Source organism: Phaethon aethereus (assembly GCF_964289735.1).
Source record: "Phaethon aethereus genome assembly, chromosome: 3".
NCBI lineage: Eukaryota > Metazoa > Chordata > Aves > Phaethontiformes > Phaethontidae > Phaethon > Phaethon aethereus.
The window spans coordinates 99,724,307-99,748,286 of NC_138576.1; the positions used below are offsets into that span (position 1 = coordinate 99,724,307).

At 38.4% G+C, this 23,980-nt stretch overlaps 1 protein-coding gene across 1 annotated transcript in view; it reads left to right on the forward strand.

Moving 5' to 3' along the window:
- Nucleotides 1–431: 431 nt before the first annotated feature.
- SRBD1 (S1 RNA binding domain 1) overlaps nucleotides 432–23,980 on the forward strand; it is a gene marked incomplete at its 5' end in the record, with an annotated part of 124,624 nt that continues 101,075 nt past the window's right edge. Inside the window, 10 exons of the mRNA XM_081997324.1 lie at nucleotides 432–514; nucleotides 940–1,105; nucleotides 2,123–2,485; nucleotides 3,970–4,136; nucleotides 5,235–5,352; nucleotides 5,493–5,631; nucleotides 8,474–8,570; nucleotides 11,066–11,201; nucleotides 17,414–17,517; nucleotides 23,532–23,639. Of these exons, the coding sequence (XP_081853450.1) occupies nucleotides 432–514; nucleotides 940–1,105; nucleotides 2,123–2,485; nucleotides 3,970–4,136; nucleotides 5,235–5,352; nucleotides 5,493–5,631; nucleotides 8,474–8,570; nucleotides 11,066–11,201; nucleotides 17,414–17,517; nucleotides 23,532–23,639 (1,481 nt within the window). The remainder of the gene's footprint in view (nucleotides 515–939; nucleotides 1,106–2,122; nucleotides 2,486–3,969; nucleotides 4,137–5,234; nucleotides 5,353–5,492; nucleotides 5,632–8,473; nucleotides 8,571–11,065; nucleotides 11,202–17,413; nucleotides 17,518–23,531; nucleotides 23,640–23,980) is intronic.

Sequence of the window (23,980 nt, forward strand, 5' to 3'; positions counted from 1 at the left end):
CTTGTTCACATCAAAACCATATACAAGCTCACTTTACTAGATGTTAATTTTATTTTTTGCGATGCTTAGATTGATGGAGGAAAGACTGGCACAGTATGTAAGTGACACACAATAATACGTCTGAGAACCAGTGTTCTTTTTGCTAGGATAGCTTTACATGCAAGCCAAATAATTACCTCCATTTGAAGAGAAAAATGATCTGAGAGGCTATATTACTGGTTTGTCTGTTTGCTCACTTGAAAAGGTAGTTGAATGTGTGCTTCTGTGGCCTAAATTCTTGGATACTAAGAAATCCAAACTTGCTCCTAGAAGAAACTTTTGTGATTTCCCTTATAATGTCTTCACCATACTTGGCAGTGAGGTAAAGGACTGCATAAGGGAATACAGCTGCAGCCAAATGTTCTGTTTCTCTCTTCTTGTCTCTGTTTCAGATGTCATCCCTACCAAGGAGGGTGAAATCGGAAGCCAAAGCCCTTCCATCAGAAGATGATGAACTACCTTCATTTCTTAATTTGTAAGATTACTTTTTTCCTTAGGATTTTTTTCAAGGTTTATGCTAAGCCCGAGCGATTGCATAAAAACAACACTCAGTTTCTGTGAGGTTGATAACTGAAGCTTTGTGCATTAAAACTTATTAATAAAACACAAATTACTTACGCTGTTTCATGCTCACAGTGAAGATAGGGTGAAACTGAATTGCTAGTCCATGGGGTGTGTATACATCCCAGTGACCAGCTTCAGGTAAGTTTGGTAAATCATTCCAGCCATTAGCTCTGCAGCAGCACTAAAGACCTGTATTTGTTGAGTCTGCCCACTTTTTTCCTGTTCACTTCCTTTCATGTCAGAAAACACTGTCTTGCTTGTGTGTCAGAAAAGGCTGGCTTGCCTATTATTTTTATTCTTCCTGTAAGCAATATTGTTCACTTATTTGTTTTTCAGGAGCTCTGAATCAGAGCAGGAAGAGGAGGAGTGGCAGCCAAAACGCAAAATCACCAAGAAACCTCGGTTGCCAAAGAAAAATGAGGCAAAACCTAAAAAAGCTGCTGTTCCACGGTCAGCTGTGGCCAGGAAAAAGGTCAAAAAGGTAGCAATAAAAGAGGAAATGGTGAGTACCTGTAACCAAAAGACATTTAATTACTGTGGTTGGCAAGCAATGTGATGAGAATTTTTCCAGCTCTGGTTCATTTGGTTGCCTGAGACTGATCAGCTCATCTGATTCCACTGCTACTGTGAATATTCAGTATGCTTGATAAACGTGGCTTTCTTAGGTATTTAAGTGTCCCAGATCTAAGGGCCCTCCTTTAAAATTATAATGCGACTTGGTTTTCCCTGGAAATCTTTCAACAAAAATGAATAAATATATCTGTTCTTCTTTCTCTAATGAAAACTAAACACTCTAATTCTGTGTTGTACCTTTGATGTCTTCTACCTTTTCACCAGCTGGGTACCACAACAAAAAGAAGGCCTGTACTTATGCTTCTTTGCATGGCTGTTCAACCCAGTAAGGATCGCAGTTTTATTATGATGAATATAAGATGCACTTCTATTGGAAGTTACGTACTTCTGTCAAAGAGTAACATCAGAGGTGGGGTCATGACAGAAGCCAGTCCTTCTGGTTTATACTGATTTTTCTGAATATTTTGACGTGTGTGGCATATTGAGAAATACATTCGTGGATTCTGAAGATGATCTCAGGGGAAATTCAGGAAAGAAGGTGTGTCTTGTCCGAAGTTAAAGAGCATCTTAGCAGGCCAAATCACCGCTCCAGTTCCCATGCTGCACCTAACACCTCATTAGAAGAGTGCTTCCCTGCCCTGCTGTTTTGTTGGGTGGAGGCAAGGACTGTAGGTCTGTGTCTTCTGAAGGAGAGCTCCATTAAAGTCTTTCCAGGATAATTTTATTTGATCTTTTAAATCACAGTTCCGCTGGGTATGTTTGTATCTTTTCCTCCATGGAAGATATATTTCAGGTTACTTGATTTCTGACTTGGCATTTCCTTGCCAGACAGAGACATCACTTGGGAAAATTATGTCTGATATCACGTCTTCCTAGGTTTTAATTTAAATGTTGAACCAGTTTGTAACAGTCGATGCTTAATATGGTTTTAATGCCTTTTTGGCAGGATGTATCATTGCCAATTGCTCCTGCAGAAGATAATAGAATGCAACTTCTAAAACCTAAGGAAGAATATGTAGGCACTAAGCCAAAAACTTCAAATCGAAAGCCAGAAGGGCCAGAAAAAATGGAAATAAATTCATTCCAAGGCAAAAACGTGAAGAGTTTAGAGAGTGATGAAGAACCCTCAACAAGTGTTCCTGTAGTGGGAAATGAAATGAAACATGAGAAATCTGAGGAGGATTTTGCATTCGATGAACCACCTTTTAAAAAGATTAAGTCGACTACATGTCCTGAAGGAAAGCCAGTAAAAAATCTAGGAGGCAACAAAGTAAAAGAAGAGTTTGAAATGAACTGGGATATTGTACAGGTATGAGATCTTTTCCTTTTCAGAGGTATCAATGAAACCATTTCCTACATAATTAGCCCTTAGAATCTTATGTACAATTTGAGTCCTCTTGGCCTCAGTTGGAGTGTCAGAGAGTCATTGTACTGTTAAGTAGTTGTTTAACCTCTGCTTAAATTGTCATAATACATGTATAAATATAAATGTTTATTGGTAGCTGTTAAAAGTTCAAATTTTAACATTATTCAAATATCTGTGACTTAGGCAGTCCCTAGTATAAAGCTAGCCTGTAACACTTTGCACATTTCTTTAGTCTCAGCACATGGGAGTTTTTTGTGGATATAGTCAACTGAAACTCCTACAGGAAGGGATGCTGAAAGATTTGGGATGTCTGTGTGCATAGTTTCAGAATTTAAGATTTGGTGTGGATCATTTTGTTGTAGAGACTCATTTGAGAGTGTATATCAATTTACAGTACCATCAAGGAGGATATTGCATTCTTGGAACAACAGTGACATCAAGGGAGACATCATCTTTGTTTTTGCAGGATGTTAACTTTGAAACTGTTCAGATGAAGGCAGTTTTAGCATAGCTTCTGCTCTGGGAGGCTGGGTATGGTTATGGAAGATTTTAATATGAACAGAATGGGAATAGATTGGGTACATCCTATTAATCATGCTTAGTACTGCTTGCTTAAGAAAGGTATAAAATTTTGTTCCCAAATCTTCTAAAATTTTCCTGGAAATGCAGCTGGAGAATTTGGTTTTTATGTATTGCTGCTCTAGAAGCAGCGAATATGATTGTGCAGGACTTGTTATATTTTTAGGCTTCAGAGTAAAACCTTTGAAAGGCTTTTATATCAGCCATTTATGAGAATAACTGTAGCAAAGAACAAAAACTGTGTTAGGTAAAATGTTAATAAGCTAAGGTACTTGCACTGTTTGTCCTGGATCCCATATATATACACTATAACTTATCTTTAGAAAGTCCAATTTGTACAAAATCATGTTTAACTTTGTGAGGCTTGGTTTATCTTGAAATATTTACTAGTATCATGCTGGTTTCCAGTTATTGGTGCAGTGGGATTTACATCAGGTTTGGGTTTGTGAGTTTTCTTTGTTTTGTTTAACCATGAGCTATGTCAGTGTTGGTTTAAAAAAAAAAAAAAAAAGCTCCAAGTTTTCTGAGTTGCCATGTGCAGTTTGTTGTCTTTCTGATTTATTTTTTTAATTGCTTGGTTTTTTTTCTGTTCCCAAGAGGGATTCCTTCCTGAATTTTTTATGTAGTTAAAAGTTTCTGGAAGCATTGGTTGCTGCATGTCTTTCTGAAGTACTGGGTGTGATGGCTGGATGCATGGGAAGCCTGGCATCCTGTCTTGGGGAGGACAGTAGTCCCTGCTGGCCAGCATAATACTCTAGGGGTGGTTTTGAACTTTGAGTGAGAGGCTCTTTGAAGCAATCTGTCACCTCTTTTAAATGTTTTTGTTTGTTTTGTTTTCCTTCTGACAGGCCTTGTCAGAAATAACAAATGTTGAACCATGGGTATGTTCAAACTTAATTCGCCTCTTTCAAGAAGAAAACACAATTCCTTTTATTGCTCGGTATCGGAAAGAACTCATCAATAATCTGGAAGCTGATGCCTTGCGAGAAGTGCAGCAAACATTGGAAGAGCTACGGTACGTAAGTTCATACAGGGTGGTATCTGATGGGGAGGGTACGTAACAACCGGCTGCTGCTTCTGTGTCCCTGCTTGGCTATTTTGTACATACTGCAATTATAAAGGAATTCCCCAAGAAGAGGATTCGAAACTGAGGTAATTATGCTTGATGCCCGTTTGCTTTTTACTCTAGGTAACAACAAATCTAGCATTATTAATTGCCAAAGAAAAATTAAGATCTTAATCTTTCTGCAATTTTAGTAGCTTACAGGTCCTGGAGATACCTAGCCCAATTAGATGTAAGCTGTGCACTAAGAAAAAGAATCACCAAGAATCCCTTGGCTCCCCACTTGGAACAGTGAAGCCTCTAGTGAAGAGCACTTCTGGAGGTTGTAGTGCATCAAGAGGGCAGGCTAAGCCATCACGGACCATTGCCGCAAAGCCCACTGCAGGGGTGAATGAGACTACTCTCGCTGCTCCTTGCTTTTGGGTGGCTGTAGGTTCTTGAGATGACAAGGGCACAAACTTGCCAGTTGTTCTGTCAACGTGGTGTCTTCCCCTTTGTACTTTCTGGCTATCCCCTAGCAGGAGGTTCTTTCCAAAGATGGAAGGTGGCCTGAGGTACTTCTTGTCTGGACAAGTAATTTAAATCGTAACAAAATACCTTTGCTGCCTGTGGTATCCGGTATCACAGGTATCTTACTGAAGGTCTAAGAGTTTAAAGTCTGGTACCCTGTACTTGATACTGCAAGAACTGTCTTGATATGACTTAGAACTGTAAGTGCTTATCAACATGGGTTTAACTTAGGACCCTTCTATTTGGCTTCCAGGCCAGTAATCTTGCAAAAACATATGTAGCAGTAAAGACCATCAGTATTGTTTGATGATTTTACCCAAAGCTACCACAAGATACTTTGATTCAGTTTTGAACTAATTGGAGAAGGAGTAATAGTTAGAAACTCTCTTGGATTGTTATACTTGTTTTATTGAGGATCAGCATGAGATACAATCTTCAGAGGTTTGAGAGCTTCAGCAGTGTAATAAACAAGGTCACAATCAATAGCCTGTTTAATTCACCATGAAATGTGACTGTTAACATCAATCTCTTGCGTTTTAGTACTGTTGCAAAGAAGACGCATACAATGATACAGAAGTTGAAGAAAGAAGGGAAGTTATCTGGATGCCTTTTAACAGCATTATTAAATTGCAGAACTTTGGAAGAATTAGACCATGTGGTCAGTATACTAATCTTTCTTGGACCATCCTTAGTTTAAATGTAATCTTGCGTAACTAAATGGTGCATAATGCAAAGTACATATTGTGACTGAAACATTTCCTTGCTTTTTAATAACTGTATTTTTTTGTTTGTCTTAAGTCTGCACCTTATAAAACTGGGAGTAAAGGCACCAAAGCCCAGAGGGCTAAGCAGCTGGGCTTAGAACCTGCTGCGCTCTCCCTTCTGCAGAATCCTATGGAACTCAATCTCTTTTCTTACATTAGACCGAACACTAAAGGTAAGCAATCTGCTTCCGTGAGCAATAATGTCTAATTGAATGCTTGAAAATGTTTGTAAAGGGGAGTTACTTTAATTGTTTCGATGTTGCATTATGCAACTATTTCAAATTCCACAGCTCTTTTAACAGCATGTGGTAGATTTTAAACTTAATGCCATGGCTTCCAAACCTTTGCTGTCTTTTTGTGCTGTAAATCGCAGTCATTCTGGTCTTCCAGGAGCTGGAAGTCTGGAGATGTTAGAGTATAGTTGACATCTGTATTTACTGGTAAGAGAAAGGGAGCTGCACTGCACACCTGTGACCGCTCCATGGTTCTACACTTACTTGAATTGTTTACTGAAGGTTCAGTGCTGATTGTACAAGGGGCTTATGTCCATACTTTTTGCTGAAGTGAATGTCACCCGTCAAAGCATATCTTAATAAAAACTGGCCTTGGTGACTGGGAGTAAGCGGGAGAGTTTTTGCTATTGAATGACAGTAGGGGTTGGAGAACACGTAATCTCTGAAATGTGAGTAGGAGCTTTAACGAGATGATTGTCACACACAGACTGCAGAATTGTGTTTCTTTGTGAATGCAGTTATGGGTGAGTCTGTAGGGGGCAATCTCTGACAATAAAATGCAAAGATTGTGCAGCCTTCTCTATGGTGATAAAATAGAAAAGTGCTTTTCTTCTCTATCCCAACATTTATTTTTTTGAATTTTAATGTAAAAGTGATGAACCTACTGCTGAGACCAACTCTTACTCTTCCCACTTCTATTCTTCTTTTATTTAAATATTGTTTATAAAATAATCCTAACTTTGCATTGAAAATCAGTTACCAAATATTCTGACTGTTTAATTACTGCGTTTTAGCATATGCCATTATTTCATACAGCAGTATACTGCAACCACGTATCTGACTATTCTGGCAGAGTCTAAAGAGCCAAATGAAAATCTTCACGGTGAAAGTTCAAATAAATAATTTAGGGTGCCTTCAGAAGGGATGCTATTTATTGCGGCATAAATGCTTCAATTTTTGGAATCGGTACACCTATTTTCCATTTTGTGCTAAAAATAATGTTGCTTAGGCTTATATAATGATTATTGTTTGAAATGCATATCAGAAACTAGATACATATATGAACTGGGTCACTTTTATCAACTTGGGAGCCAGGTTGATAACCTATATACAGTTTGAGATCAGAGTGAATTTCTGTTAAAGGGATGAGCCATTTGCTGTGCAGAGAAGTTATCATCAAATCTTAATACTCGGTTATTTTAAATTCTCAGTGGTTTTTAACTTACACTAAAAATAAACTGAAGTAAAAACAGCAGTTCATGTTTCAAAGCCAGATATTTGAAAGTTACGGAAGTAGGCTCACCAGAAAACTTTGTTCTTCCTTGTAGTCGTATGCATGGTCCAATATTTCTCTAATGAAACAAGGATGTACTGTTTTTGCGATGGGTGCAGTTAATGCCCATGTGAGTGGTGCTTGTTCAATGGGAACTTTTTGATTTTTTTTTTTTAATCCTGATTGGTTTTGGTCTGTTCTATCTCATTCAAATTCTCTGCTAGAATTAAAATAATGTTGCCATGTGCACTTCTGGTACTTCAGTGTCTCATTCATATTCAATATAATGCATGTTTTACAATTCCCTTAGATTTGTATTCTGATGTTACATTACTTTTGCCATACAAAACACTAACTTATAGATGTAAAGAGCCAAATTCCCCAACTTCCAATCAGACCAGGCGTTTAATAACACACTCTTTTTCTCACACTTATTCTTTCTGGCAGGTAAGCTTAGCTTCCCCTTTTTAAAAAAAGGGCAAGATTCATTTTTTTATAGTGTGTAACTCTATAGCGCAATCACAAGCAGGGTTCTAGATTCAATAAAAATAATAGTTATTAGAGCTATGCAGTTTTTTAAAGTGGTGTTAATAAAGCTCTTTTAAGATATTGGTAGTCTATTAGACAGCAGAATGAAAAATAATGTGTATTAAAGGACACAGTTAATCCTGCATCTGCCAACTCTAATATTCTTGCTTTTTTGCTCTGAAGCATTTGTTACTGACCGTTGCTAGAAAGAGGGTTGGATATATTGATTTTAAAATACAAGATATCAGTTTTGTTTCATTACCTTCTGGTTCTGGTCCAGTTCAACCACTGTGCTAAGGAGAATACAGTGACACCTTTTGCGGCCTTTTGAAGCGAGGGATGGTTCTGTGTGTTGGAAAGTTGAATGATTCTGCTTATCAGGTCTCTAGAAAAATCTGTTTATGGAGACATTTTTTAACTTCACTGTTTGAATAGTGTTTTTGTGGGAGAGGATGAGGGTACCCTGACCTCGGAAGTGTCACTGTGCAAACTCCTGCTACAAACCAGTGGAAATATAAAACTATTACACAGAGAAAGGGCAGGATTGCCTGCAAAGATTTTAGGTGGTTTCTATATCAGTGGCAAAACATGTTAATTTGTGCTGTGATTACTGCTGTTATTACAACCTCAAAAATTATACTTAAATACCCAATTTTATTGTTGTAAAGAATTACTTTGCATCATAAATGTCAAGATGTGTTAGTATCAAAGTCCCAAAACTATTATTTTTCTCTTCTTAATGTTGCTTTGATTTTTGATACTGCATTGGTCACTTCAGGCTCACTAAAAATTGGAAAGGAAGTTTAGTGAAAAAAAATTCTAATGAACTAAGATTCCTCATTGAAAACTCTGCAAATCAGTTGGATATCTTGTATCAATTTTCTTTCAGCTTGTGTATACTTTATTAGTGCTTATGCAGTTGTGTAAAGTAATTTTTCATATTAGTTTTTTTTAAAGTTATTAACTGTTTTTTCTTCTAAGGACTTTCAACTATGCAGGAAGTAGAGGCTGGAGTACAGCATATTTTAGCCGACATCTTCGCTAAAGATAAAGATACACTGGATTTTATCAGGAAATTGTAAGTTGGATTTTTTTTTATTTTATAAATTTTCCTGGTTACATGGTAAGATTCAGTCTCCTAGCATGCAGGTGTGTAATCGTGGTGGGTTGACTCTGTCTGGATGCCAGGTGCCCACCAAACTGGTTTTATCACCCCCCCCCTCCTCAGCTGGACAGGGTAGAGAAAATACAACGAAAGGCTCCTGGGTTTAGTTAAGGACAGGGAGATCACTCACTAATTACTGTCACAGGCAAAACAGACTCGACTTGGGGAAAATTAATTTTAATTTATTGCCAACCAAATCAGGGTAGGATAATGAGAAATAAAACTAAATCTTAAAACACCTTCCCCTCACCTGTCCCTTCTTCCTGGGTTCAACTTGACTCCTCATTTTTGCTACCTCCTTCCACTGAGCAGCGCAGGGGGACGGAGAACAGAGTTGCGGTCAGTTCTTCACACATTGTCTCTCCTGCTCCTTCCTCCTCAGGGGAGGACTCCTCACACTCTTCCCCTCCAGTGTGGGGTCCTTCCCACAGGAGACAGTCCTCCATGAGCTTCTACAACATGAGTCCTTCCCACAGGCTGCAGTTCTTCACCTGCTCCAGCCTGGGTCCCTACCACAGGGTCCAGTCCTTCAGGAACAGGCTGCTCCAGTGTAGGTCCCCCTCAGGGTCACAAGTCCTGCCAGCAAACCTGCTCCAGCGTGGCTTCCCATGGGGTCACAGTGTCCTTTGGGCATCCACCTGCTCCGGCTTGGGGTCCTCCCCGGGCTGCAGGTGGAGATCTGCTCCAGCGTGGAGCTCTGTGAGCTACAGGTTGCAGCCGACCTCGCCATGGTCTTCACCGCAGGCTGCAGGGGAATCTCTGCTCCAGTGCCTGGAGCACCTCCTGCCCCTCCTTCCTCACTGATCTGGGTGTTTGCAGAGTTCTTTCTCCCTCATATTCTCACTGCTCTCTCTGGCTGCAGTTGCTGTTGTGCAGCAACTTTTACCTCTTCTTAAATATGTTATCCCAGAGGCGCTAGCACCGTCACTGATGGGCTTGGCCTTGGTCAGCAACAGGTCCGTCTTGGAGCTGACTGACACTGGCGCTGTTGGACACAGGGCAAGCTTCTAGCAGCTTCTCACAGAAGCCACCCCTGTAGCTCCCCCGGTACCAAAACCTTGCCACACAAACCCATTACAGTAATTCATTATTTTAATGATGTGAAAACAGTGTTACGAAGAGATAGCATTCGGTCCATTGCTTCACTTGTGCTGGAGACATTCCTTGGCCTTTCTGCCTGTCTATCAGTTGAGGATAAATCTCCAGCATGGCATGACACTGTGACTCCCAAAGACTGTTCCAGATAGGATGTGTCTCCCTTTGCAGTTAGTCATCTGCAAGGGAAAGTTTTCTCTCCTTGCACTTCCTTCAAGCTATGACTTTCCAGAGATGCATCCAATATTTATTATTTACTTGTAATTGCTCCAATATTTACTGCTTGACACCAGTCAGTGTAATTAACATGCAGTGATCGTAGATTTTTGGCATTGGAAGTCAATCAGGCAAGCAAATGTAACTGTTTTTAAAGCAAGAGTTACTAATCCTTTGACTGTGTTAGCTGACTTTAAGGTTTCTTACATTACCTAATGACTTCAAGGTTTTTTGTCATGTCGAAGAGGTTGATGTGACAGAGTAATAGCTACTTATTTTTTCTTCTGCTGTGTACCATCTGGGACAGAACAGGGTTATCAAAGAACAGATATCTTCATAGGAACATTCAGTGTTGGTTTGAATCTGCTCAGTTCCATTCAGTTGACTCTAGTTTGCTTTTTATTGTGAGTAATGGCCAACTTCATCAGAAGGCTAGGGTGCAGCAATGTGATAATTTCAGTGCTGGGGTGGTTTTGTAAAGGATATGCTGTTACTACTACTTTCATTCTTTTGACTGCTAGAAGCTCCTTAATTGGATACACAGTGCTCTACAGATATATCCTGTTGATCTAAAGTGTATTGTTTGTATAATAAACATGAGGAGCATTCAGGAAGCTTTCTGTTTGGGATCCCTGTTACTCCTAAAAATAATGAGAAGTTTTGTAGGTGGTAAGTGCTCAAAGCAAGAAATTGATTCTGAAGCTGGGTAGATTCAAGAGAGAGGTTGCATTTCTATAGAATAGATAACTGCTATAATTTTTTGTAACTTCACAAAATCTGTTGTGTGAAGTTGAATCAATGACTGAGCAAACTGAAATGCAGATGGTGGCTTTTGATTATCTATTCCCTTCAGGAGAAGGGCTGTGTTCAGCTTTTTCTGAGGTCTGCTTGAATTTCTTCCCTTGGTATGTTCCAGTCAGTATGTGTTATGTCAGTCTCAGCATTAAGGTACATAATACAGTTCTGCAGGTAATTGGAGTTAATGTAACTTGTAATTGGGCGGACTCTAAAATTCATTTTTATTTAACGCAAGCAGTAATGACTTGTTACAAGCTTCACGCTAAAATACCTTACTAACATTTATTTCTTTCATTCAGATGTCAGCAAAGGTACATTTGTCTCCAGTCAGCCTTGGCAAAAGTGTCGTCCAAAAGTGGAAACGAAAAAGATATCGATAAATTCCAACTGTACCATGAGTTTTCTTGTAATATAAAGAACATTCAGCATCATCAGGTACACCTACAAACTTGGTTTTTTTTTTTTTTTTTTTAGAGTTTTAACTGTAGCAAACGTGACTTTGCTTTTGAATTTTGTTGCTTAAAAGTGATTCTAAAGATACATGATTTTGCTTTTCAGGTATCAAAGGTAATAGACTTTCAAATTCTTGAAATGCAGGACTAAGCTGTTAATCTGTCTTAGGAAACTGAGCAGAGGCCTGCTTATTCAGTATGTCCAGTGTCTAATGAATTCTTATTAAACAAATATTTATAATTAGAGATTTCAATACTGGTGTGGTTTTATTTTCAGTGTGTGTCATGCCCTCCTTTCCTTCCCCCAGTGACAAGTGCATGGCAGGTGTTATCAGGAGGGGGATAAAGGGATAAAGACTAAGTGATAATTTATCGTCTGTAGGGGTGTAGTCAAGGAAGCTGCTTGGTTAGAGTGTAAGTATTTGAAACAAACTTGGATAAACTTATTCTTTGTTTCTTTTGGATGTTTGCTGCAGCACTGAGTCATTTGACACTAAACTTGTCAGGTGAAACTGGTGGGAAGTATTAGGGTAGGATCCAGAAGATTGAAATTGAAGGTGACTTACAAAAGCAGCACTTGTCAGCAGCAACTTCATGTAGAAGCTGAACAATCAAAATAGAAAGCCTCAGGGGAATGTCCCATGCACCCCATCAAAAATGGGTTTGTTTTGTGAGTCATCAGTATTCCCTTCTGTGAAGCATCTTTGGTTATCCTAAGCTCTAAGTCTAGACCTATGTGACTAGAAAAAGAAATAAGGGACAAAGCAAATTTACCAGCTGATGAGAAACTGATGACTTGATAGGTAGGCTGCCCTGTTACTGAAGTTCAAAGGTTAAAATGTGATGTACTCAATGCAACTGTCAAGACCTTTACCCTGATTCATTACTAATCACCAAGTGAATTGTCTCTTATTTTGGTCATAATTCCTTAGCTTAAAAAACAAAACAAAAAAACCCCAACAAAACCAAAACAAACAAACAAACAAAACCAAAAAAACCCCCAACAAACCAAAACCCCAAAATGAAACAACAAAAAACACACAGAAAAGGCCCTCTTAGCTGCTTCCAACCAGAAATGTCCCTTTCCTTTAGAAGGCTGCCTTTTCCTTTTATATCTATGATATACTCTCTTTTTCTCTTTGCTTGCTTTTTTAAAACAGTGTGATGTTTTGAATTAATAAAGGATTTTCTTGCATGTGTTGAAATGAATGTATTACAAAAAATATTTCACAACATGTATGCGCTAATTTTAAGCCCTCCCTGCCAACTCCTAGTATGGATGGTGTTAGGTGAAAGACTAACTTAGTACAAGTGCTTTTAATAGACAGGTCTTCTGTACATGTTTGAAGAGGTACCGGGAGTTGTTCTCTTTGTACTAGGTATGAACATTTAATGTATTTATAGCAGTAATGATTTGGTGAAAACTTGCTTCTAGAGAGTCTGGTAAAGTCAATAGAGCAAGCTAAGACTGCTGTGGTGACATATCACAAAGATTTGTAGAATCATCAGGAAATTAAATGTTGTGCTGTATGGGGGTTTTTTTGGGTGCTTTACTGTTGAATGAATACTTTGGCTGTCAAAGACTGTTTAGTTTTTCCTGCACTGAGAGTGTTGAATACTGAGATACGCAACATGTATTGGGTGTTTTCAGGGATAATATACTACTTGTTCGAGGCATCCTTTTTTTTTCCTGTTCTACATGAGGAAAACTGTTGCTCAGATAGAGCCAGGGCTAGAAAACAGATTTCCCAAACCTGGTCAGTACTCTGACCTTGTTGCTGCACTGTTTCTTATCCAGGATGTGTCCTTAGTTTGTCTATTTGATGTTAAGATTAGTATCTGTTTTGGTTTTATTTCTCTTCATGTGTGTCACTAACCTTAATGCTTCTTTCTTTTCCCATTCTGGCTCTCCAGTGAAGTAATAAAAGCTGTTCTTGCAGCTGGTAGTCCTGTAATCATGGGAAACTTTCGCACTATTATGTGTTGTCTTTCAAATGTGTACTACTGCTATTGCGTATTCTAACACATTGAATATTTCTCTATTATGAATCTTGAAGATATGAGTTGTTTGTCCTTCACTGAGGTTTCAGGGCTCAAGGTATGTCAGGGCTCTTTTCTTCTAGTCGGGGAAAGAATGCATTTTATGAACATCCCCAACATGTGCAGTTTGTAGAGTTCCCTGTTCTGTAAAAATACTGTATCTTCTCATTTTTGTTGATTTTTGGTTCTTTGTTAGTTTTCAAGTTCCTTTCTCTGTCTCTCTTTTGTGTTTTGATGATGAAAAGAAAAAGTGTTTTCTTTATCTGCCATTTCCTCCTTAAGCTTAAGCCCTAGTATTGTACTTCCAAAAGTCTTTCTCATAACCTTCAATTTCTTTATTACCCTGCTGATGCAAATAACCATTTTTTTTCTCTTTTGTTTTCTTGAGTGTTGTGATTTAACCTCAATCGGTAACCAAGCACCACACAGTGGCTTGCTCACCCTCTCCCACCCTGATGGGGTGGAGAGAATCGGAAAGTAAAGAAGCTTGTGGGTTGAGATAATAACAGATTACTCATTGAAATAAAATAAAAATGTAATTGAAATAAATGTAATTGAAATTAAAAAAAAAGGTAATGAAAAGAAAAAAAAAACAAAAAGAGAGGAGCAAAACCCAGGAAAAACAAATGATGCAGCCGCTCACCACCCACTGACTGACATCAACCAGTCCCTGAGCAGTGATTGCTGCCCCCCCCAGTCAGCTGACCCCCCAGCCAACTCCCCCCAGTTTATATACTGAGCATGATGGTAGGGAATATCCCTTCAGCTGGTCTGGGTCAGCTGTCCTGGCTGTGCCCCCTCCCAGCTGTGCACCTCCTCACTGGCAGAGCATGGGAAGCTGAAAAGTACTTGGCCTTAGTGTAATCACTGCTTAGCAATAGCTAAAACGTGAGTGTGTTACCACATTATTCTCATGGTAAATCCAAAACACAGCACTATACCAGCTACTAGAAGGAAAATTAACTATCCCAGCTGAAACAAAGACAGCATTATAACTGTTCCTTTTAATACCTAGAAGTCTTTAGTTTTTCCTTCAGCTAAGGCTTTGAAGAAATACTCCTCTTCTACATTCAGAAAGCTGGTTGAATATGTGTTCTTGAATGTGCTTTGGGAGAGGCATAGATGCCTTTAAGTGAAGAAATTTGCTGGTTTGGTTCAGGGTTTTTAGAAGAAGCTTATACCTAAAAAAGATACAGGGAAACCTGAAACTTGGAGGGATTTGTTAACATTTACTAATATTCCAGGACTGCGGGTTAAATAGCTGTGTGTGAAGAACACTTCCAAAATTCACTGTTTGGAAGATCTCAACTGTGCACAGACAAGTGTTCTCAGTGTATTGAGCTAGAGGCAAAAGTAGAAGTCAGCTTAAGTCACCTCTTTGCAGAGTTGCAAATAAAGGATTCCATAAAATACTGCACTGAAACTGGTCATCACCTGACTGTGGAGTGCTAGGCTTAAAGGTCAGTGTACCACCCCAACTCTGCTGTAGCTTACATGTAAGTAAAGGGGACGGGCAATAGACTAGCATGTTACCTAGAAGAGAATAAGCTGTGTCTTTATGACCAAAGCATTTGTAGCCATGAATGTGCTTTGCAGCGTTTATTACAAGAGGTACACTGGTGTGCAGTAAGCTGCAGCTTGGTTCTGTGGCTGTTGTTGCGCACGGTGTAGTTCTGGGTTACTTTCTGTGCCATTGTCATTTGGTGTGTTGTCACGCGCCACGAAATAATCAGGACTGGTGTGGAGTCGGGTTGTTTGAAAAAGTTAAAATACTGAACCTGAAATAAGAAAAGGAAACTTACTTGTTTAAAAAACCTGATTCCAGATTTTGACATGATCAGATGGCTACCTGTGGGTGTTTCCAGCTGGAACACTTGCTGTCAGGAGTCTCAGCCACAGTTCCTCCCTTTGGCAGCAAGAACAACCTGACTGGACTCTTAGGATGTAGTTGGGTAACCATACCAACACTGTCATAACTAAGGAAAAAAGAAAATCTTTCAAGAGTTTATTTGCATTTTTGACTAATTGTAAAAGGTTAAGTGTTTGTGTATGTCTTGGGGTTGCTTGCCTCTATTTGGAGATGACTGAATTGGTGGGAGGAAGAGCATTCACTAATGAAGTGTAATTTTTGAGGCAAGTGCTCTATTTTCAGTCTCATACTTAAAAAGGAATTGGAAATTCAAGTCTTTGGCAAAATATACAAAACTTACTGAGTCTAAGTAAATCTGGAACATGAGAGCTGTGCAATGTGAAGGATGTTGTATTTTTCTGATAACAAGAATAAGGTTTGATAAATCTCCTGACTAGATAAAGTTATTGTTCTTGCTTTCTCTTAAAAACGTATGTTATTTTTATTAACCCTTCTGCTAGATCTGTTCCAGTCTTGCATAAAACCAGTCTTTTTCTCAGAACTAAAAGTTTACTTTGTGTCTAGAAGAGTTGTATTTGAACCTGTTGTTTAAAAAACGCCCAAAACATACCCACCTTTATTATCGTAAGGGGAGAAATTGAGTAATTACTTTCTTAATTGAGCTTTTCCCAGTTGATAATTCTTCTCTGAACATATGAACATAGTGTCACTTAAAACAGGATAGGCAGATTGTTTAAGAATGAAAATGTAAAAAACACTAGTGATTGCCGTACAGCTGGTTTAAGTTCAGGTGACTGACACATTCTGCAGAAAGTGTGCCAGGAAACAAAATATGATGCAAATATTGACCCCGGTAACAGCATGCTGAATGGTGACACTATAATTCTTTCAAATGCATTCTCTGTCATGAGCATCATTTTCATTTCATTTTAGCTTGACATTTAACTTTCTTTTTTTAAAAAAAAAAAAATCAGAATAAACATGAATGCATTTATTTGTGAAAATGTGTCTATCTAATGTCTACATGAAAACATTTGCTTTGGCAGTCAAGGTACTAGATGCTATAATATTTCACATGCAATCTTTATTATTAGCTTTGTTGTTCAATGATATGTCAGGCCTGGTATGTCACGGGAGCAGTAAGGCTGAGGAATATAAATTGGTACTATGTCCTGGAGTCATTTTAAACCGTTGTATTTAACATATGTGACATGTCTGAGTTAGCTAGTGATTGAATTAAAGTTCATGATTGACACAGAATGCTCTGTTGTGACAGTGCTCAGGGCCTGCTACATACAGCAACATGTGTAGTCATACAGGAATGTCAACTTCCAGCAGGTTTTTTTATTTTTGCGCCTTAAAGTATTTTGGAAGGGAAAATGAAATCTAAAAACGTGTGGTTTTTGTAGCTGCTTCTAATTGTTGTTCTGTTTTTAAAATCCCTTGACCAGTGAGAGTTCTTAATAAGTACTGTAAGGATTGCTTCAGATGAACACTCGTCATCTTCATAGAGAGGTTAGACTGGTAGATACCCCACCAGCATCCTCCAGGATGCACCACTCGTGTTGTGATCCTGATATTAAATGTAGAGCCACAGACTTCCATTTAAAGTAGAAGTCTGTGTGCAGATTGCATGTTTTTATCCAGATTAGCTTTAGATGATGAATATGCAGTTGTGTACACAAGACTTTGCCAGAAATATGTGCATACATTTTAAGGCCAGAGCGTTAATATTAACGTAATGAGTGTATCTACAATATTTTCAGCTATTTATGAACTAGGTGTGAATAACTAAAAATTTATCCTCTTTCAAATTAGGCTGATTACCTTTGTGTCACAAGTTCCGATTCATAATTAATTTTACATTTGGATTGATCTTGGGAAGCAAAATGAAGCCTGAGGATACTTTTTGCCTTTCCGATTGCTAGTTCTGATTGGAATCACTTTTCAATGAATTTCTTGAGTTTTACTTTGAGTTATTAAACAAGGTTATTCTACCAACTAAATTCATGCAGACTTGTATTACAAGTGTGTTTAAGATAACTGGATCTTGAGATTGCAGACTCTTGGAAAAAATGTATGATTTGTTATGCCACAGCATGATTTAATCTGTGTTTAAATTGTGGATGTTTTCTGTACATGCTAGTATTTTTGTGAACTGATTTACTGTACCACCATCATGATTTGCTACAGAATGTCAAGCAAGTGCATACACAAATGTTGATAAGTTTATCTTTTGGATATTTTGTGTGTCATCTGTCTCTGCCATTTATGTTTGCACTCAGATTCTGGCCATTAACCGAGGGGAAAATCTGAAGATCCTGACAGTGAAGGTCAACATTCCTGACGGGGTGAAGAATGAATTCTGTTGGTGGTGTGTCAATGAAAGGTCTGCATGGATACATATTCTTAAAGAAATCTTTTTTCTATAGACAGCTGTATACTGAAATGAACCTCACAGGTCTTGTTATATTAAGAGAACAATTTAAACGAATACTTATTAGATTAGATGAAATTAGCAAATGGATAACTCTTATTCTGTATTTCCAACTGCTGTAGCATTATGCTGAAAAGATCATGCTTTTGGCTGTATTTGGGGAGTTCTCACACTATTCTTCAAGCAATTGGGTTTGTTTTTTTTTTTTTTTAGATTTGGTTGATTCTTTTGTTTCTTACTGATTTGCTCTTACAGGTTGCTTTTTTAAGCCTGTAGAGACATGTTTAGTGTTGCATAATTTTAAGTTTGGGGGTTTTTTTCAAAAGTTTAGGTTAAATACATGTTGTTTTATGAAATAGCGCGCTCAGTCTTTTTCTTGGACACTGCACCTTGATGTCCTCTGTCAGAGATTATTGTGGTCCAAACTGTGCATCCTCCTTGCACATATAAAAGACAGGTTTCTTTTCCTCTATAGTTTGAGATATTGGGCATTGTTCTGAGGATGCCTTAAACTCCAGCCTTTGCATCCTAAAATTCAATAACAAAAAGGAAGAAAAAAGATAGGAAATAAATGCTTTTTTTTTTTCAATGTTTAAAGTTGTATACTGTGATACTGCTTTAGCATGTATTTTTCTTCCATGCATCTGAGAAGAAGATGTGGTAAATATGTTCCTTTTTGCTGTAAAAATACAACAGTTCTATTTCCAACACAGAAGCCTCTGAAAGAGTTAAAATACTGTTTGGCCAGATGACATAATATGATGTAGGACTAATAGTAAGTAACTTTTTTCCCAGGATTTATAAACACACTTAAGTTTCATTCTAATTTTAATAACTGTAATGGAATTTCTGTTCTTCCCTCCAAGATGTATATTCTGTAGGCAGAACATACCTGTCAGTTTGGCTTTTCCTGCATCTATGACAGAATTTGGAAGCACTGTGAGCCACAGATAATGGAACAGCTTGTCACTGCTACGCAAATGAAAGTGGGGTGTAAATTGAGATTTTTTTGGTTGATTACACTTTTGTGAGTCATCCTGAGATAAAAAGAATATTGACCTTGGAAACAGAACTACTTATTAATACTTAGCACTCATGAAGCTATATATGCTTATGACTTTAAGGCCAACTTCACCACCATCAGAAAACTTCAGAAGGAATGATTTTAGTAGATCTTATTGCATTAACATCTAGGACAGATTCTGATCTTCCTCATTAGATTGACAAGTGTGTTATCAAATTGACAGATAGTAAATCTATATTCTGCCCTGCAAGCTTGGAAATGACTGCCCAAGGGTGGGTGTTGTGTTACTTTCATTGCATCAATTTACTGGTGAGAGCAAAAGGTTAAGAACTTTTGTCTGAGACAAGGATTTCAAAACTTTTCAAATGTATTAACTAGTTTACTGAAGGTCACACACAAAATCAGTTGCAGAACTGGAAATGCCATTTTCTTACAGTGTTTGGCCAGTATTCTAGCCACAAAACAGTGTCACCTACTGCCTATTGAATTGGCAGCAAATATGCTGACCTTTATGTGTTCTTCTGAGGCGAATTTTTTAGCATTAAATGCCCCTACGGTGGACAGTGGATATGGAAGACTGGAGTTTTTCATTATTGCGTTGAGTTCCATCTAGATGCTCTCTAAGATGACAGTATTTTTTTTTTATAAGGTCTCCCCTAAGCCTTCTTTTCTCAAGGCTGAAGAAACCCGGTTCTCAGCCTTTCTTCACATGTCAGGCTTCCTAGTCCTTTGGTCATCTTTGTGGCCCTTCTCTGGACCCTCTCCAGCCTGTCCGCATCTTTTTTTTGTATGGCAGGGACCAAAACTGAACACAGTATTCCAGGTGTGGCCTGACAAGTGCTGAGTAGAGTGGTGTAATGACTTCATTATCTCTGCTGGTGACGCCCTTGTTGATGCAACCCAGCATCCTGTTGGCTTTCTTTGCTGCAGCAACAAACTGTGCACTCATATTGAGCTTGTTGTCTACCAGGACCCCCAGGTCCCTTTCCACAGAACTGCTCCCCAGCCGGGTAGATCCCAGTCTGTGCTGCATTCCTGGATTATGTTTTCCCAGGTGCAAGACCTTACATTTGTCTTTGTTGAACTTCATAAGGTTCTTGTTAGCCCACTCTTCCAGCTTACCCGGGTCTTCCTGCAGGATGGCTCTCCCTTTTGAAGTGTGTGCTTCCCCATTCTTTTTGGTATCACTGGCAAATTTCATCAGGGTACATGTGATCCCATCATCCAGATCACTTATGAAGATATTAAACAGCATTGGGGCCAAAATCGATCCCTGGGGGACCCCACTTGTGACAGGTTGCCATTTTGAAACGGAGCTATGTACTGTGTGGCCAGTTCCCCACCCACTGCACAGACCACTTGTCTAGGCCGTAACACATGAGTCTCTCTAGGAGGCTGGGGGAAACTGTATCGAAAGCCTTGGAGAAATCCAGGTAGACAATGTCTGCTGCTCACCTTACATTGACCGAGCAGGTTACTTTGTCATAGAAGGTCATCAGGTTTGTCAAGCACAACTTGCCCTTGGTGAATCTGTGCTGGCTTTTCCTAATCCCGTGCTTCATTTGACTGGTGATAGCCCCCAGCAGAATTGGTTCCATAACTTTCTCAGGGACTGAAGAAAGACTGATGGGCCTATAATTTCTTGGATCCTCCTCTAAGCCCTTTTTGTAGATGGCAGTGACATTAGCCTTCTTCCAGTCTTCTGGGGTGACGCGCGATCTCTGTGACTTCTCAAAGATTATGGAGAACGGCCTTGAAATGACATCAGCCAGCTCTCTTAACACCCTTGGGTGGATATTGTCAGGGCCCATTGATCTGTAGGGGTCAAGCTCCTGCAATAGTTCACATACCAATTTCCCTTTGATGATGGTGGGCCTGTGTTTGCATTGGCCTGGGTTTTTGTGCCCAAGGCCTGGGGCCCAACAGTGCTGGTAAAGACAGAGGCGAAGGAATTGTTGAGAACCTCTGCCTTTTCAGCGTCATTGGTGACTAATTCACCTCTCCTGTTTAACAGTGGGCCAGTATTTTAATTCTGTTTCTGCTTGTTGTTTGTGTACCTGAAGAACCCTTTCCTGTAGTTTTTGACATCTCTGGCCAATTTCTATTTGAGCTGAGCTTTTGCTTTTCTAACTGCATCTCTGCACTCCTGGCAATGCTCTTGTTCTGAATGGGTATTTGTCGTCTTTTCTATCTCTGGTACACTTCTGTTTTGGTTTTTGAGCAAACTCAGAAGCTCACAGTTAAGCCACGGGGGCCTCTTGCTCTGCCTCCTTCCCCTACCTTTCAAGGGGGTGAACTGTTTTTGTGCTTTGAGGAGAGCGTTCCTGAAAAACTCCCAGAACTCACTAGCTCCTTTGTCCTCCAGGGAAGCTTCCCATGGAATCCCTCCCAACTGAGTGAGCTGAAGTTTGCTGTTTGTCAAACACCGAACTTTTGTCAATCTTTTTTTTGGTTTCCAGATAAAATTTTCATATCCTGTGTAAAGTCCATGGTACAGGCCTTGAATGAATGCTTTGTGTGTGGTTACCAACTTGGTACAAGTTTCATATAACATCTTGGAGGAAAACAAAGCTCTGCCTTTTGTGCTTCAGGTCTAAAAGCCTAGCTATGCTCTTCCTAGAACAGTTGTTAATTAATACTAGGGGTTCTTCACATGGGCTATGTTAATTCTGTTGATGCATAGTTTCACCCTCTGAGGTGTATCAGTAGTCAAAGCTATTTATGCTTATGGTGGTCCCTGTTGTGAGGACACACACATAGAGAGTTGATGAGCAGAGTAAGATGATATTATTTGTATGGACTTTTTCTAAATAGGGCTTCATTTAAAGGGCTTTGAAGGTCAGCTTTTGATTATTTAATCAAGAAGAGCCTATTCTTAGAGGGAAGTTTAACTAGGCTTCAGTGATCTTTAAAATTATACACACATGCTTTTGCTTTGTTTTCTGCAGTGAATTGGATTTTTCTCTTTCCTCCTGAAGTATTGAATTATTAAAATGCAGTATTTGCTATGATTGAACTTACTGTTAGAGTATTTTTGCATTTGTAGCAATTCTAGGATTTCTAATAGGATGTTGCCTGAAGAATTTTTGCTTGTATATAGGCAAGTAATAAAAATATCTGCTGTGATAAACTATTTACAGAGAAAAGGTTTGCTCACTAGCTTTAATGGTTGGAAGAGAGGGTGAAACAGCTGCCAGGTTTCCAAACTGATTCTTACTTGTGCTGAGGATACTTTCGGGGAGAGTGGAGTCATACTTGCCACCTGTAAAAACTTCATGTTTATAGAATTGGATAGCAATAAGGAGGTTTGCTTTAAACCTGCTAGTTTTATATAGGTATGGAAAGAGTATCTGGTTACAAATAAGTATAATAGAACTATTTGAAAAAACTGTTAGCGAAGTGATGAGATCATATGGGTAAACACTCACAACTCTCGATGTTGTAAAACTAAATGGTAAGCTTAATTCTGCTCTCATGTCTGTGTGCATTAATGTGGTGTTGAGTTGATGACACATTTCTCAACTATTATATGCACAGACACTTAGAAAAGCTGTTTACAATTCCCTGAAACAACTGAAAAGCTGTCTGGGTAGGAGCATTTAGGATTCTCAATATTTCCAAGTGAGCGTAAGTAAACAAAGTCAAAAGTCAAATTCAGTCCTGTTTTTGCCTGGGCCTGCACCTGGACACATTATCAATTGGCCATAATTCTATCCTGTTGCATTAAAAAAAAACAAAACAAAACAACCCACCAAAAAAACCCACACACAGCAAAAAACTTACAGAAGTTACCCAGACATAATAAAAAATATGTATATATCTCACTTTGTTGTTAGAGTTTTAGGCATGTAAAAAATATACTAAGTGAAGAAAACTCTGTTATCAATATTTTAAACAGAAATAAAAACCAGGTGGATTGTAACAGAAAATGTTCATAGTCTTTACTTCTATATGAGTATAATATATCTGGCTGTGTCTCCTCAATCTTTCTCTCTGCTCATTGGGTGGACAATCTCAGTGAGTCAGTTGTGCTTGTTCAAGGGACTTTCCCACCTCCCCCTGTGTAGTAACATTGCCCAAAACAAAAAGGTCAGTTGAATAAATATCTGGGATCTCTTTCGGGGGAGCTTTGAAAAGCACAAAATTTGAAGTAATTGTTATGGCTATGACCACTGTGTAGAGTCGCCTTAGAAAAGGGAATGCTCCAACGAGTTTGGCTTGGAAAATGTTGGGAAATAGTCTTTTTATTTCATTTTCCCTTTTGCTAGAATATTATTTACACTTTAAATACATCAAAAATAGGTGAAATAGAAAAATAATTTGCAAATTGTTTGGGTTTTGCTGGTTTTGTTTGTTGGTTGTTTTTTTTTTTTTTAAGGACTGCTGCAAAATTATATATTTCATTTTGAGTTTGAATAGAGATACTCAAAGCATTCCAAATGAATTTTGAATTGGGTTTCATTAATTGACATTTGTTTAGCTCTTGAATTGCTGTCTGGGCATAGTTGCCTTACACTGCTTCTGCAATGACACTCATAGAGGATGTTTAGTCATTTTTTTAATAATTGAGGAATAGCAAATAATGCAGCTATAATGGTAATACGGAACCAAGTTCTTCATTCAGTTGTGGTAAGCTTTGACTTCCTGAAGTGAAAAGTAATTTTTTTTTAATTGTCTTTAAAACATAAAATATGATTTCATTCTAATACTTCACAGAAAAAGAGAAAAGATAGGCCTTGTTCCTTGTTTGATAGTAGAACTGTGAGCAGCTTCTCATTCTATTTATATTTCAAGCTATGGTTTCATTGCCTGATTATTGTAGTAATTGTACAGTTTATAGGACATTATACTCAATGTAGGAGTCTTTTTTTGAAAATCCTCTTTTTACCTGAGTTTTCGCATATGTTCTTAATATATTTTTCATTTTTCTATTCTTTTGCAGATGGAGACCAAAACAATTTTTAAAACCAGAATTAATGAAGATATTACGGAACTCGGTAGAGGATGCATATAAACGCCTTATATATCCTCTCCTCTGTAGAGAATTCAGGTAAGCCCAGATTGAATGTGTATTTGCATACTACAAATTTCTTAACATATCCCTTCTCTACTTTTTATTAGAATATCTTTGTTCCTTTTAAAAATATCAGCATGTTTTTAATCCTTTGTGCTTACAGAAGAAATGAACTACGTAGTCTTGGTTCTGTAGGTTTAGTTTGTGACCCTATCCAGTTTAAGTTACAGTAGATCTTTCTGTGAAGACCTTTTACATGTTTACATATTTGTTGCCTTTACATAGATCTAAACTGTACTGTTAGATAAATGTTACCATAATAGTTGCACCTTTATCCTTGTATTAGCATAAACCATTACGTCACTCAATTTTCCTAG